General features: G+C 45.5%; 1 protein-coding gene and 1 long non-coding RNA gene across 2 annotated transcripts in view; both read left to right on the top strand.

Annotated features, from left to right (window-relative positions):
- The window catches only part of LOC308586343, a 165,719-nt gene extending 157,986 nt beyond the window's left edge, over window positions 1-7,733 (top strand). The window contains exon 2 of the long non-coding RNA XR_014007831.1: window positions 7,556-7,733. This is a non-coding gene — a long non-coding RNA (uncharacterized lncRNA). The remainder of the gene's footprint in view (window positions 1-7,555) is intronic.
- A 1,354-nt stretch (window positions 7,734-9,087) lies between these two features.
- Window positions 9,088-14,350, top strand: MRI1 (methylthioribose-1-phosphate isomerase 1). Its single transcript, XM_081192710.1, has 6 exons — window positions 9,088-9,247; window positions 10,381-10,622; window positions 10,707-10,876; window positions 11,357-11,533; window positions 12,424-12,648; window positions 13,417-14,350. The coding sequence occupies exons 1-6, from the start codon at window positions 9,116-9,118 to the stop codon at window positions 13,548-13,550; spliced, it is 1,080 nt and encodes a 359-aa protein (XP_081048836.1). The 5' UTR covers window positions 9,088-9,115; the 3' UTR covers window positions 13,551-14,350.
- Window positions 14,351-14,932: the final 582 nt, after the last annotated feature.

Below are 14,932 nucleotides of genomic sequence, written 5' to 3'. Positions count from 1 at the left end.
AGGCTGGGCAGCTGGGAGACAGAACCATGCCTGATTTCTGCTGGAATCCAAGGCTGTGGCCATGGGGGAAGCAAGACCCTCTTGGGCTGTTAATGCTGTGAACCCCTCCATCATAGGCCCAGGTTGTATATATGTGTAAACAAACCACATATTATTCTGAGAAAACCAAACCCTGGGTAACCGCCTGAAGTCTCTGGAATCTCACACAGCTAGGAGCTTGGGAAGGTGTGCAGCAATATAAAGTAACATTTTTTGCAGAACCCTCTTGTCACACCTTAATATGGAATCTAAGAACAGCAGCAAAGATTCTGATCGTTATTCCCTCTGGATGATCCCAACATCCATGCTTCTATCAGTTTAGAAGCAAAACGGGGCTACCCCAAAAATTAATTTAGTACAGTAGTTTCTGCATACACATGACACGGCCCAGGTACAGAGACACATATATGTTTTTTTAACTAGAAGAATAAACTCATTTATATGTTTGCTTGTTTTTAAAGCCTAACAACTTTAAAGTTGGAGTTTAACAACATCTAAAGGACTTGTTGTTGTTTAGTCGTTTAGTCATGTCCGACTCTTCGTGACCCCATGGACCAGAGCACACCAGGCACTCCTGTCTTCCACTGCCTCCCACAGTTTGGTCAAACTCATGATGGTAGCTTTCAGAACACTATCCAGCCATCTCGTCCTCTGTTGTCCCCTTCTCCTTGTGCCTTCCATCTTTCCCAACATCAGGGTCTTTTCCAGGGAGTCTTCTCTTCTCATGAGGTGACCAAAGTGTTGGAGCCTCAGCTTCACAATCTGTCCTTCCAGTGAGCACTCAGGGCTGATTTCCTTAAGAATGGATAGGTTTGATCTTCTTGCAGTCCATGGGACTTTCAAGAGTCTCCTCCAGCACCATAATTCAAAAGCATCAATTCTTTGGCGATCAGCCTTCTTTATGGTCCAGCTTTCACTTCCATACTGTAGTCTAAAGGACTACAGGTTCCCTATTTCCAATTTAGCAGATTTTAAGTAGGTCCATGCTGGAAGCTTTTGAAGTGGCTTGTAGTAAAGGTGTATGGTGTGGGCTCTTAAAATATCCAGGATGTACACATAAACAGTTCTCTTTTATTTGCCCTTATTATTAATCATTTTCAGGTACATCACATGTATTTGCCATGCTAACTTCACTTGCACATGTTTTAACTATCTGATGCAAATGCCTTCTTCATTTTGCAGGGCTATTTAGTTATTGGTCTGCATGTCGTGACTTTCAACTAGTTGGCTAATTGGGATGTTTAGTTCAATGGCATATGTCCTTCAAGAGGCCTGAGCTGAAAGGATATTAATCCACTTCATTAACCCTTATTGAACAGATGGTAACCACTCTCAGATCATCCGAAATCCGTGCTGAATTTAAGCTAGTGATCTAGATGTGACAGGTTGTGTATTGCATTACCCATCTGCTAGGCTATCCCACTGCTTGGCTGAACCTATGAACCAAGCACCCAGGACACAATAAAATCTAGAATTGCTAGATGCATTGTATTATTTCTGCATGGAAGAATAATTAGTTTATCACTGATGTACTTTCCTGAGTCGGTTCCTGCTGTCTGTCCTTAACGACATCCGATGATTAGCATTTGGACTTTGAACATGGAAGGTGGTGGAATATAGCGTGGAGAATGTGTTACAGCAAGATAGCCATTATCATTTGCCAAAGGGCAACATGGCAGCTTGTGGAACAGCAGGGAATTAAAGAAAGCAAACACCATAGAAAAACAATCAGTGTTTCTAACAGGTTGCTTTGTATCTGCTTAAATTTTTAGATTTACTCCTGAAAACACATTTTTACATAGCAAGCTGCCTTATATTGAGTGAAGCTGTTAGTCTACTTAGACCTGTACCATCTACCAATCTGGATGACAGTCAAACACCAAGTTTTCAAACTTTCCCCACTCCAGAGCTGGCAGCAAATGAAACTTGACCTTCTGCATGTAAAATAGTGCTTTACCAATGATGCATGACCCCTTTCCTTGCAGACTTTATTGCACATGTGATCTTCCTGCCAGCTCAGATACTAGCCTTGTTCCCTACAACCAAACAAGGGGATATGTGGAGTCACTTTTGGTCACTTTTGCAGAGTCTATGTACATACTCTAGAGATGCATGTAAGTGCTCTTTGTGTGATCAGGGACTCTGCAATCTTGGTCCAACAATTCCACACGTACACACACATTCAGTAGCCTCTGATCATGTGTCTAAGGGCTGTTATGAAAGGACTTGTCAAACGAGATTGCTACAGACTTCTAAAATCACTACCAAAACAGGCAGCCCAGAAGTCTATGGGACCATTACAAAATACGTAAACAGTTTTCTTTTGAATACACTAGATGAAATCACACTGAACACAGCAACGCTATCCTAGAAATACTTCAATAACTTGCTTGGGGACTGTAACATACACTTCCGTCAAAATCACTGCCAACCAACTGAGCCGCTGCATCAATATGAGTTTTGGTTATTAAAAAATAAAAGAGCACTTTATTTTATCTGTAATCAAGCACTATATGCTTCAAGTTGCAGTAATTAGATTTTGACACTTGAATTGAGTTTTAGAAAGTATAAAAATGAAAAATGCTATGAAACTGCTCTGTAATGGTAGGGCTTTGCATATTCTATTATTAACCAACTTACTGTGATTTAGGAGGTGCAATGAAGCAACAAGCAAATTGGAAACAGCTTGGAAGAACAGGCTTTAAAAAGCTAGAAGGCAATAGCAACTGTGCTACAGTGCCAGCCGGTGTACCACTTCCTGCAGGGCTTGCCCAAGTTTCTTCGCTTGCCTATAAGTAACAGTAGTTCCAAAATCGCTGCTATTTAGAAAGAGAATTTGGAATAGATCAGAAAACAACAATGGCCATCTGGATAGAATAATATACTAACACATTGACCCTAAAAAGGAGATACTGTACAGGACAATGCCTTTTCATTTCAATGAAGCTAGAATTATTCCCTTCCACATATTGACTCAGCATGTCTGATGCACATGCAGGGACTGCTGCTAAACCCTCTGTCCATAGTTCATATGGAAAAATGAGGACTAGTGGGATCAAGATGTGTGACACATTCCAGATAAGTTCCTGTAATGTTAAGCCCTTGTGATCCTATAGGGTAGTGGTTTTGAAAGTTTCTGACTTGCTCAGCAGGGCAGCTGGCTCTTATGCCAGGGCGAAGGTTGGTTTGGATTAAACAGAGGTATCCTTCTGCAAAGCTCTCACATGGGTGCTGGCCAGTGATAGCTAGCAGAAGGCCCTGAAATTGGGTGTTTGGAGGTGGAGAATGGGAGCTACAATTTGCACGGTGGCTTAACAATCAACCCCTCTTCCCAGGGAACTCTAGGAATTGTAGCTGTGTGGGCGGAATAGAGAACTCCTAGCAACTCTCAGCATCCTCAACAAACCACAGTCCCTGGATTCTTTGTGGGAAGCCATGACGGTTCAAAGTGTTAGGACACTGCTTTAAATGTATAGTGCAGATAGAGCACTAATGGCTTTATTATTTATTTATTTTTAGTCGTTTAGTCGTGTCCGACTCTTCGTGACCCCATGGACCAGAGCACGCCATGCACTCCTGTCTTGCACTGCCTCCCGCAGTTTGGTCAGACTCATGTTTGTAGCTTCGAGAACACTGTCCAACCATCTCATCCTCTGTCGTTTCCTTCTCCTTGTGCCCTCTATCTTTCCCAACATCAGGGTCTTTTCCAGGGAATCTTCTCTTCTCATGAGGTGGCCAAAGTATTAGAGCCTCAGCTTCAGGATCTGTCCTTCCAGTGAGCACTCAGGGCTGATTTCCTTAAGAATGGATAGGTTTGATCTTCTTGCAGTCCATGGGACTCTCAAGAGTCTCCTCCAGCACCATAATTCAAAAGCATCAATTCTTCGGCGATCAGCCTTCTTGATGGTCCAGCTCTCACTTCCATACATCACTACTGGGAAAACCATGGCTTTAACTATACGGACCTTTGTTGGCAAGGTGTTGTCTCTGCTTTTTAAGACGCTGTCTAGGTTTGCCATCGCTTTTCTCCCAAGGAGCAGGCGTCTTTTAATTTCGTGACTGCTGTCACCATCTGCAGTGATCATGGAGCCCAAGAAAGTAAAATCTCTCACTGCTTTCTTCCCCTTCTATTTGCCAGGAGGTGATGGGCCCAGTGGCCATGATCTTCTTTTTTTGATGTTGAGCTTCAGACCATATTTTGCGCTCTCCTCTTTCATCCTCATTAAAAGGTTCTTTAATTCCTCCTCACTTTCTGCCACCAAGGTTGTGTCATCTGCATATCTGAGGTTGTTGATATTTCTTCCGGCGATCTTAATTCCGGCTAGGGATTCATCCAGCCCAGCCTTTCGCATGATGAATTCTGCATATAAGTTAAATAAACAGGGAGACAATCCTAATGGCTAGCAACTGGCATTACAGGCATACTGCCTCCAACAGTGAAAATAGAACATGGCCTTATCCTTCATGGATTGTTCTAATTCTCTTTTAAAGCCATCCGCCACCAGACCCTCCAAGTGTCCCTGTTTTCCAGGGATAGTCCCAGATTTACAGAAGCCATCCCGGTTTCTGATTTGATCCTGGAATGTCTTGCTTTTCTTTAGGACATCCCTATTTTCATTGGAGAAATGTTGGAGGAGATGCACCACTGCATCTCTCTGCCTTTGGGCCCAGGTGAGTGAGTAGGCAGTGACACCTACTGCTCCTTTTTCTTGATCTTGTCTCACCCTCTCTAGCCCAGAGAGAGACAAACAGGAAACAATGGCAAAAGGAACAGCAGCAGCAGAGTCAGGGGGCTCTGGTGGGTCAGCTGTGGGGCCCTGGTGATGAGGCGTGTGTGCCAGTGCCATGCTATTTGGCACCCTAAGCAAAGCTAACTACTTGTACCCCGCCCCCCGGGGGGGGGGGGGAATTGCTAACTTCAACTTTCAAACACAGATCTCTCATAGGAAAAAAAGCACAAAACTTTAACCTGCTAAATTCATTTTAAATTGCAAGAATACCTTTTCTAAATAAGATCAGGATGGAACTGTAAGATTTAAAATTAAGTTCATTTTTACTGTGTCCAGGGCAGCTGCCTACCAGCTCCATCTGATACACAGGCTGCCATCTGGCGGTTCTCTCACTGCAGATGTGATGTTACAGGGGCCTTCTCGGTAGTGGCACCCGCCCTGTGAAACACCCTCCCACCAGATGTCAAGGAAATAAACAACTACTTGAATTTTAGAAGACATGTGAAGGCAGCCCTGTTTAGGGAAGTTTTTTATGTTTGATGTTTTATTGTGCTTTTAATTCTGTTGGGAGCCGCCCAGATGGGTGGCGTATAAATAATAAAATTATTATTACTACTACTATTATTATTACTATTGTTATTATTTACAGATCAACTCTACAATGTATCTATTTTGTATATACTTGAACAACAATTCTATCTCGGTTATTAATTACTTCCAAAATGATAAAATTCTTCAAAATATAAAATAAAGGTAAAATACTATCAGTAATGCACAAGATATAGCAGAAACTAATCTGTATAAAAGTGTGCCCCTACAAAGTCACTACTCTGCCCCTCTGAGGTCTGTGCCCTAGGCAGTAGCCTCGTTGGCCTAGTGATAGCCCTGCGGGCTGCAGCTGCAACCCAAGAATACTAATCTCCTTCGCCGGCACTCCCCCCCCCCCCCCTTCAGAACTCTGCTAACAAGTAAGTACCGTCAGATCGCAGGCATCTTTTACCAGAAATGAGAGAACCTGTGCTACAGCTTTCAGATTGCATGGTTATCATCCCACGTTTCTATTTGAACGAAAGTTGTATCCTTCTGCTTTAGGGATTGCTCCTGGCTCGGATTTCAGTTCTGCTTCCAATGCTTGAAACTAGCAAAAACATCGCATGCTAAGGCGCATATTTTACCATGCATTATTTACAAGGCAGCATATTTACGTAGGAAGATAGCCTTTGGCAATGTTTAGGGATGTTATCAAAACTCTGCAATGAATAGGTAGGCAGGGAGATGAAAACAGGTACACACTGTAAGACTCCTATTAGTATGCCAAGGCTCAGTGCCTAGATCCGCTCAGCATTATGTACTGTGATTACATTCACATGAGGTACCATTATATGTATCCCGCTGGACTGGATGCAGGTTTGTGGGACACATACGTGCACTTGCTGGGAAACACTTTTAACCAAATAATATCTTCTGTTTAAACTGCAATCATAAACATACTAATTAGGGAGTACCGTAAGTTCCACTGAACACAGTGGAGATGCATTTCTGAGTAAATGTGCATAGGATTGCATTGTAAGACACGTGCGCCTGCTATTTTGGGATAGATAAGATGGTCAGCAGGATTCCTAATGTCTGCATTCTCTTTGGTGGAAAGTAATTAAACAGCTTTCGTTCAGCAAATGCGCAAACGATGCATCTCTTAATGCAGTCCATTCGCAACGCTTCAATAAATCACAGGCTAATGAACAGGAGTGCTCAGTTTGTTTTAATTTATTACATTTTACTCTCATCTTTGTCACCAGAGGCCCAAACGTCCTGTGGCTAGGCGTACCTTTTACCAGTTTTGTCTGGTTCGCCATCTGCAGCTGTTCATGACCAGGGATAGCCAGACCACGGTAGTCCATGCATTGGTAACCTTGAGGCTGGATTACTGTAAGGCGCTCTGTGGGGCTGCCCTTGGGTCTGGTTTGGAAGCTTCAGCTGGTGCCAAATGCTGCGGCCAGATTGCTGATGGGAGCTTCTAGTCGAGACACCATGTGACACCATTGTTAAAAAAGGTAGCAGTAGCTGCCCGCCTGCTTCTGAGCTAAGTTCAAGCTTCTTGCATTGATTTACAAAGCCCCGAACAACTCAGATCCAGGATACCTCAGGGATCACCTGAACCCTTATATCCCAGCTCGATCACTGAAATCATTTGCAGGAACATCTTTGGTCATACCCTGAGTTGTTTTATTATTATTATTATTATTATTATTATTATTATTATTATTATTATTATTATTAATTTATACCCTGCCCATCTGGCTGGGTTTCCCCAGCCACTCTGGGCAGCTTCCAACAAAATATTAAAATACAATAGTCCATCAAATATTAAAAGCTTCCCTAAACAGGGCTGCCTTCAGATGTCTTCTAAAAGTCTGGTAGTTGTTTTTCTCTTTGACATCTGGTGCGAGGGCGTTCCACAGGGCGGGTGCCACTACCGAGAAGGCCCTCTGCCTGGATCCCAGTAACTTGGGTTTCTCTCAGCGAGGGAACCGCCAGAAGGCCCTCGGAGCTGGACCTCAGTGTCCAGGCAGAACGATGGGGGTGGAGACGCTCCTTCAGGTATACTGGACCGAGGCCATTTAGGGCTTTAAAGGTCAGCAACAGCACTGTCAGTTATGCTCAGAAATGTACTGGGAGCCAATGTAGGTCTTTCAGGTCTGGTTTTATATGGTCTCGGCAGCCACTCCCAGTCACCAGTCTAACTGCCACATTCTGGATTAGTTGTAGTTTTTGGGTCACCTTCAAAGGTACCTGTTATGTACTGAAGTTCTCACCCTGGGCCAGCAGGGGGATACTGTAGATAGTTTTTACTCAGGTCCACGTCAGTTATTTTAGGCGGGAAACCCTGGGTTGTTGTTGCTACAATGTTGACAGCTGGCTGCCTATAAAAGCAGGCCGGCTGAGCTGTTTGCTGTTCAGTTCTGTCCAGCTTACAAATAAAGAGCTGCTCTGGAGAAATTGCTGTGTCGTCTGCTATGTTCGCCCACAACTAACAGTACCCCCACGTTGAGTGCATTGCAGTAGTCCAAGTGGTAGATAACTAGAGCATGCAACTCTCTGGAGAGACAGTCTGCTGGCAGATAGGGTCTCAGCCTGCGTACCAGATGGAGCTGCTAAACAGCTGCCCTGGACACAAAATTGACCTGCGCCTCCATGGACAGCTGTGAGTCCAAAATGACTCCCAGGCTGTGCACCTGGACGAGTCCCCCACACCTGCCCGCCCCATGTCCCTTCAAAACAGTACTTCTGCCTTGTCAGGATTCAACCTCAATCCATTAGCTGCCATCCATCCTCCAACCACCTCCAGACACTCACACAGGACCTTCACTGCCTTCACTGGTTCTGATTTGAAAGTGAGGTAGAGCTGGGTATCATCCGCATAATGATGAACACCCAGCCCAAACCCCCTGATGATCTCTCCCTGCATGGTGGCTGCATGTAGATGTTGAAAAGCCTGGGGGAGAGGACAGAACCCTGAGGCACCCCACAAGTGAGAGCCCAGGGATCTGAACACTCATCCCGCCCCCCACTTTCTGAACACGGCCCAGGAGGAAGGAGCGGAACCACTGTATGACAGTGCCCCCAGCTCCCAGCCCCTCAAGATGGTCCAGAAGGATGTTATGGTCGATGGTATCAAAAGCCGCTGAGAGATCCAGCAGAACTAGGAAACAGCTCTCACCTTTGTCCCTAGCCCACCGGAGATCATCGACCAGTGCGACCAAGGCAGTTTCAGTCCCATGATGAGGCTTGAATCCCGACTGGAAGCTTGTTCGAACAAGAAACCAAGCCTTTAGTGTCACTGGCCCAGTCGTGTGGAACACTTTGCCACTAGAGATTCAGTGAGCACCTTCTGCGTCAACTTTTAAACGCCTGCTGAAAACATTTTGTTCAGCCAGGCCTATGCAGGCATGTAAGAATACATCCATCCCGCAAAATGGTCTATTGATGTTTTTAATTTCTTTTTTGCTTTTAGCTTGTTCTTAACTTTTTACGATGTTATTGCTTGGTTTTATATCGACATAAACTTCTGTGATATATTTTTATGATGCAGCGTTATATAAATATTCTTACAAATAAATAACAAATAACTCAGCGGTAGACGAATAGAAAAGAAGAAGGAGAAGAAGCAAGGATCCTTTGCCCTAGTGGAGCTGTTGGGGTCAGCAGTGGGACATATTCGCAGGGACTTGAAAATGGTTCTTCCTAGGACCCAGCGCATCTTCTCGGCCGCGGGCAGAAGCGCCCACGCGGGCTGCTTCCTCTCCGCTTCTCGCTCCGCCTCCCGCAGCCCAGCCTCGGAAGCAGCCATGAGTTTGGAAGCGATCCGCTACCGCAGGGGATCCCTGCAGATCCTCAACCAGCTCCTGCTGCCCCAGCAGAGCCTCTACGAGGAAATCGGCAGCGTCGAGGACGGCTGGAGAGCCATCCGCGCCATGAAGGTGCTACGACGGGGAAGGGGAAACGCCTAAGGGACCCGAGCGATGCTTCTCCCCGGCTGTGGTCTCGCACCTCACCTTTATCAGCTGCACAGCAGGCAGCGGTTCAACAGGAGAAGCTCGTGCCACGTGGAGGGGCAGTGATAGGAGAAAACAACTCCCGTTTGAGTGCCAGCCCGCAGTTTGGGCGGTAGATCTGCGGGACTGTTTATCATTCAGATAAAGGAACCGCGACAAAGAGTGGCAGGCAGAAGATTCAGAAGTGAAGGCATATGAGCAGGATATTTCCCCCCCCCCCCGTATTGTGGGGGGAGGCAGAGGTGGATTTTTTTTTTTTAAAAAAAAGGCAGGACACTTGGTTTTCTCCTTCGTGGCGAAAACTAAAGTTTGTAATTCCTGCTCACGCGAAGAGTTCCATCTGTTTAGCAGTCGCGCATTCAGAGTTGAGCTGATGCAGCTCCTGTTCAAAAAGTCGTTCCCAGGAAACTAGCGTGACAGGCTGGGTTTGTTTCTATTTATAAAGACAGGGAAGAGCGTTTTAAGCAGGCCTGAGGAGCCTTTGACCTTCCAGATGTTGCCGAACTACAATTTCTTGGTAGGGCCGATGGGAACTACAAAATGGAGTGCTGGGGTGGATGGGAACTGTAGTGCAGCTACATCTAGAAGGGCTAAAAGTTATCCATACCTGGGTCAGAACATGCGATCTCTTCTCCCCCCACTGAAGGTCTGACGTAATGCAGGCCAACAAGAACTGACCACATACGATTCTGCTGTTCAACTTGCTAATTGCTATCCATGTTCTTTAAATTGTTTTCTCCTAAAGTTCCCATATGAGGCCATTAAAAATCAGTTCCCTATGGCACATTCTGTGTTAGGAGTGACATAAAAAAATTATCACACATAATCTACATGCCAGTTGAACTGTGTGCAGCATTGCCATGTGCCTTTTAGAGAAGACACGTGTGTTCAAGTGCACTTCGCACATGCTAGAAGGATCCACCTCCCAAACGAAAATGCTTTTCAGCTGCCTGTTCTGGGGCAGGCTGTAAGTAGCCCTGAGGGACAAATTAAAGTGAATCACAACTCCTCATTTCCTGTGTAGTATGGTGCTTACACTCCAGTTTCCTTTCCCTTAGGTGCGAGGTGCTCCAGCCATCGCCATTGTCGGCTGCCTGAGTCTTGCAGTGGAGCTGCACACCAAAGGAAACGCAGAGCAGACTGTGGGCAGCCTTGAAAACTTTGTGGCAGACTCGCTGCACTACCTAGAGAGTGCCCGTCCTACTGCTGTCAACATGGCCCGGGCAGCTCAGGAGCTGGGCCACTTTGTTCACCAGGAGGCCAAGCGTGAAGGGAGCACTGCCGAGAGTTTGCAAGAAAGGTGAGGGCTCAACAGCTTCCCAATCTCCCCACACCTTTTGTTTTTAGGTGAGAACACGCAGGTCAATGTAACCTTTTGTCACAGCGTGATCAGCTGGGCGGAAGCCATGTTGGATAAAGACCTGAAAGACAACAGAAGCATCGGGGAGCATGGGGCACGCCACCTCCTGCAGCACATAGGGAAGGACAAGGTGACTGTCATCACCCACTGCAACACGGGCTCACTGGCCACTGCTGGGTATGGCACTGCGCTTGGTAAGTTATACAGTGATACCTTGGGTTACAGACGTTTCAGGTTACAAACTCAGCTAACCCAGAAATAGTACCTCGGGTTAAGAACTTTACTTCAGGATGAGAACAGAAATTGTGCTCCGGTGACGTGGCGGCAGCAGGAGGCCTCATTAGCTAAAGTGGTACCTCAGGTTAAGAACAGTTTCAGGTTAAGAACGGACCTCTGGAACGAATTAAGTTCTTAACCCGAGGTACCACTGTAGTCTGGAAGCGTCACCTAAGCTCAAGTACAAAACCTCTCAAAGCATGGGGCACCTTTCTCATGAGTGGTGGTTCCCTCTCCCAACCCTGTCATATTTTTCTCTGGCTCCCCACTGTCCCTCCCCTGGCAGATAAAGGAAGGAGCTAGGAATCCTAGCTGCCCTTCTGCAAAAACAAGGTTGTATATGGAGTGACAGCTGGCACCTTCTCCCTAGTGTCAATATTCATGATGTTGCTTTTTAGGTGTCATTCGCTCTCTGCATGCTATGGGTCATCTGGAGAAGGTCTACTGCACAGAGACGAGGCCGTACAATCAGGGAGCCCGACTGACTGCTTACGAGCTAAAGTATGAAGAGATCCCTGCATGCCTCATTACGGATAGCATGGTGGCCGCGCTCATGAAGCAGCTCGTTGGTGCAGGTGAGCGCTGGTGTGCTTCTCTCTCTCTCTCTCATCTAGTTTGGCCCTTAGTGTTGCATTTTGGTTTAGCAAGGAAGCTTGATATGTAGCAATCAGGCTGTCTTCTGGAGGTAGTTTTGCTATTGGAACAACTGTTGGTGGCTCGAGCATCTCTTGAACACGGAGGAAGAACAGGGACAATTTAGCCAATGTGGCACACTGGTTTGAGTGGGGAACCCAAGTCTGAGGACGCAGGCCCTCTCAGAGACCCAGGACATTTCCAGCTTTTGAGGCCCTTAAGTCAGTGGCAGCTAGTGTCCTCTGGACTTGGCAGGGCTGCTATAAGGTCACAGGGGTGTGGCCAGTGCGGTCACAGGGGTGTGGCCAAGTTGTTCTGCATTTCTACCCCATCCTCCTTCCTAGTAAACATTCCACGGACACTTAAGCACTGCGATTTTACGATTACTTAGCACTCAACTAAATTGAGAAGTGTCTTACTGTGGTTTAGAAGCGGTGCCTGCTGTCACAGTTGCTCCTCTGCTGAGAGAAAAGTTATGTGGCCTCCACCCGTTCTGATTCTATTTTTTATATCATCTACCTTTCCAAAGATGCAGTGCACACTTAAACATTACAGTTTTATTAATTCTTGGCACTTAAAGTGTCCTACCTTGGTTCAGAAGGGCTACCTGCTGTCAGTGTCTAGTGTGGGCTCATGTCACACTGAATTCCATGGGAATTGCTTTCTCTGTCACCTGTTTTCCAAGGCTAAACATGCCACAAATTATTAGCATGAGCACTGCTTCACCCATCCTGTAATGGGGAATTTCAAAAGGAATCAAGTGCAGCTTGCAGGTGGGCATTTTTTTTTAATGTGTAAGGGGCTTGTCATCCTCTCTTTTTTTTAACCCCAGCTGTCATCGTGGGAGCAGACAGGGTTGTTGCCAATGGAGACACTGCGAACAAAATCGGCACCTATCAGCTGGCTATTGCTGCAAAGTACCATGGGATCCCCTTCTATGTGGCAGCACCCAGCACCTCATGTGACCTGACCTTGGAACATGGTGGGAAGATCATTATTGAGGAGAGGCCAAGTGAAGAAGTGACACACATCAACGGTGTGCGGGTTGCAGCACCAGGTACCGAAGCGTGGGAAGGATGTGTGCAAAGAGATGGGTCATTCAGTGGGACATTTCCATCTTCAGTTGCAGTGCTTTTAACAGGTGGACACACCAGGCTCTGTACAGTGGTACTTCGGGTTACAGACGCTTCAGGTTACAGACTCCACTAACCCAGAAATAGTACCTCGGGTTAAGAACTTTGCTTCAGGATGAGAACAGAAATCGTGCTCCGGCGGCACAGTGGCAGCAGGAGGCCCCATTAGCTAAAGTGGTGCTTCAGGTTAAGAACAGTTTCAGGTTAAGTACATACCTCCAGAACGAATTAAGTTCTTCACCCAAGGTACCACTGTACTCCAGTTTTTACAGTAAGCCTAAAAGAAAGTCAAGGAAAAGTGGCTCAAGTATCTCAGAATCCAACAGACAGCTACATATCTTTGGCCAGGCATGGCCATCCTGTGACCTTCCCAATGTTAGACTACAACTCCCATCATCCCTTCTCTTTCCAGGGGCAAAAATGCATGGGCTCCTTTGGAAGGAAGAGTGGAATGCAAACGTAACAAATGAATAAATCAAAATAAGCAAGCCTTTCCATCTCCCATAATGTTTTGATTTATGATTTAGGGACAAAACATCTCTGAGCTCTTATGACAATGTGCCTTTTCTTTTGAGGTGTCTGCCTCCTATTTGCAACACTGGGATCATGAAACAGAAGCAGAGATTGGGGGCGTTGAGCTAGGACAACCTTTACCATGCTGTTGGACCGACTGTATTCTTTCTGCTTCCTAGGCATTGACGTTTGGAACCCAGCCTTCGATGTCACCCCTCATGAGCTGATAACTGGTGGCATTATCACTGAATTTGGTGTCTTTGCTCCTGCTGAACTTAAAGCAGGACTGACACAGGCAGCGAAGAAAGTCTGAACATGTTGAGCTGGGCTGCTTTCTGGATTTGTGGAGAAGAGTGTGACGAGGATGAGTTAGCTGGAGAGATCAGTATTTGAGCTTGGTGGGATATATTCCTAATTCAGCTCTCTGGCTTTGTATTTATACAGTTGTCGATAAATACTCATTACCATTCCGCCAAACCAGTGGGGTCTATGCAAAGGACACTTACTTTCCTTGTGTCTTATGTTGCAGATTGGAAATCCAGATCAGAAGGGTTGTTCGTGTTTCCATCCAGTTACTGTACAGCATCTGTATTCAATAATACAGAGGATGGTGATCTGGCTCCAGAGCCATTTGTGGCTCTTTAGATACTTTGCTTCTGCCTCAGCCAATAGAGATGTTCCTTTTTTACTGGAGCAGCAAAGAAGAGTTTGAGACTTCTTTCTCACTACACCCTTAGGGCACAACTTACATCCTTGCATATTATTTAGCTCCTTCGAAAGAAAGCTGTGAGGTTCCTCTTTGCACAAAAGCAAAATTAATACATGTGCAAGCTTATCTGCCGAATTGTAGCTAGCTGCTTTGGTTTTGTACTCTGTATTTTGCATATTCCCTTTTTTGCTTTGCAGTGTACCATGCTAAAATAGACTTCCTTTGACACAATGTGAAATTGTATGAATTCTGCATTCTACTATTATCTGGCTAGATTGGTGGGCACTAGGGTATTGGGGGGGGGTGTCACACTGTTGATCTGCTTTTCTCAACTGGACTGTGTAGTGCTTTTAAACAGACTCATTCGTTTTTCTAACAAATACAATAAAAATATTTAAGCTGAATTTTATGTTTTAAACACATGTAAAAAGCATCGTTGAAGGCTTTGTCCTGAAAGGCAGCATATAAATGCCAGGAGTGAAACAAAATAAATTGCGGGGGGCGGGGGGGGGGGCGGGGAGCCTGGTGTAGGAAGAGGTAAAAGAGTGGGGTGAAAATCCATGTTCTGACAATACCTTCTGTAGTATGTAGTAAGAATGTAAGACTTGATTTTCTGTACCAGACTAAATTTACATCAAATCCAGCACTCTTGTCTTCAAGCTTAGCCCACCAGCTGCTCCTGGGAGGCTGTAAGCAGGGCAACAGAAGGGTAGCCATCCCCCCTTGTTTGGTTGTCTGCTAATTAGAGTGAAATTGTTGCAGAGTTCGTATAGGGAACATGAAATATTTGCTCAAAAGAGCTTTTCTATTTTGTTTCCCTTGTAGGGCACACGGTTATTATTTTATGAAATTTTTAAAGTAATACTATGCAATGTCAAAACATCATTCTCCCCTCCAAAGTTACACTAATATGAATAGGTCCGCTAAGACTTCAGATGGCCTTCTTTAATTATTTCTTCATCGTCTTAATTTAACAATTGTTCCCC

This window comes from Podarcis bocagei (genome assembly GCF_964188305.1).
Source record: "Podarcis bocagei genome assembly, chromosome: 4".
In the NCBI taxonomy this organism is placed as follows: Eukaryota; Metazoa; Chordata; class Lepidosauria; order Squamata; family Lacertidae; genus Podarcis; species Podarcis bocagei.
The sequence above is the reverse complement of the archived record's forward strand: the minus strand, read 5'-3'. Positions and strand labels throughout refer to the sequence as shown.